We start from the raw sequence: 1,354 nt of genomic DNA, 5'->3' as shown, positions 1-1,354 counted from the left end.
GGGGGGGGGGAGGGGGGAAGGTGGGGCAGCTTTGGGGGGGCTGGAGGGTCCCCCAGGCAGTGGCAGGATGGACGGATGGGGGGTCAGCAGTCCGGAAAAGGGGGAATTGGGGGGTCAGTGCAGCCGAGGAGCCATAAAGTGCAGCAAAGCTTCCCGGAGCTCCCGGGGGGCCGGAGGGTCCCGGTTTGGGCGGCTCCGGTGGGGGCTCCGGGTGCCCGGGGGGCTCCAGTGTCCGGGGGGGCCGGGACACACCGGGGGGGATAAAGGGCCCAGTTCGGGGGGACACGGCAGTGCCGGGATGGGGGAGCGGGGCTGGATCCCATCCCGGGTCTGTTCCTGCTTTGGGGCCGTTCCTGCTCCCTTTCCTGGATCTGTTCCTGCTTTGAGGCCAATCCCAGTCTCTTCCCAGTCCTGTTCCTGCTGTGGGGCCGGTCCCACTCCCTGCCCTGCTCCCAGTTCTGTTCCTGCCAGGAACAGGCCCGTTCCCGGTTCCATTCCCAGTTCATCGCTGGTTCCAGAGCCGGTTCCGGTGCTGGTTCCGTTCCCGGTTCCTGTCCCGGTCCCAGACCCGGTTCTGATGCTGGTTTGGTTCCCAGTCCATGCTCAGTCCTATTACTGGTTCTGTCCCCAGGTCCGTTCCTGGTGCCACCACCACGGTGGCCTCTCGGATCCGGGCTGGAATCTCACATGCACATCACCTGCAACCTGGAACGGAGGGCAGGCGGGTCAGGGGGGTCACCTGCCCCCCCGTGACCCCCCCATAACCCCCCCTGTGACCCCACACCCACCTGTCCCCCTCGATGCCTCCTCCCTCGTGGTCCCCGCTGTCGCCCTTCTCCGTGTCCCCCTCGCCCAGGTCCATGTCCAGCTCATTCCCGGTGTCCGGCCGGGTGTAGGCGTAGCCACTGCGGGGGGAAGGGCGGCAGGGCCTCAGCTCCCGGCCGGAATTCCGGGGGGGATGCCCTCGGGAACGCCGGGGAGGCCTCACCTGATGGAGCGGCAGGTGAAGAACACGATCCTCTTCAGCCTCTTGTTGTAGAAGAAGTAGTTGAAGGACCAGAGGCTCCCGTCCTCCCCGAAGGGATCCGAGTCCAGGTCCGGGTTGTAGCTGCGGCAGGAAGGGGGGAAACAACGGGATGGGTGTGCCACAGAAAATGGGGGAACTGGGAAAGCCTGGAGTGAGCCTCAGCAGCCACTCCAAATCCCAGCTGGACTGGGAGCAGGGGGAGTCACGAACTTCCAAGCGCGGGGTGGGGGGCGAATTCCAAAGGGAGGGAATGCCAGGGGGTGGGAGGGAATTCCGAAAGGAGGGAATCTCACGAGAGTGGGAATTCCAAGGCAGTGGGAAATCCAC

At 65.8% G+C, this 1,354-nt stretch overlaps 1 protein-coding gene across 1 annotated transcript; it reads right to left on the bottom strand.

The window, feature by feature from the left end:
* Window positions 1-434: 434 nt before the first annotated feature.
* Window positions 435-1,163, bottom strand: LOC114073110 (repressor of RNA polymerase III transcription MAF1 homolog; the record flags this gene model as incomplete). Its single annotated transcript, XM_027910899.1, has 3 exons — window positions 435-705; window positions 789-905; window positions 989-1,163. Coding segments are annotated over 3 exons (314 nt in total), but the record flags the coding sequence as incomplete, so codon positions are not given.
* Window positions 1,164-1,354: the final 191 nt, after the last annotated feature.

Source organism: Empidonax traillii, unplaced genomic scaffold, assembly GCF_003031625.1.
Source record: "Empidonax traillii isolate 1590-97213 ecotype Southwest subspecies unplaced genomic scaffold, ASM303162v1 scaffold5362:size12990, whole genome shotgun sequence".
NCBI lineage: Eukaryota > Metazoa > Chordata > Aves > Passeriformes > Tyrannidae > Empidonax > Empidonax traillii.
This window is presented reverse-complemented; position numbering and strand designations above follow the sequence as displayed.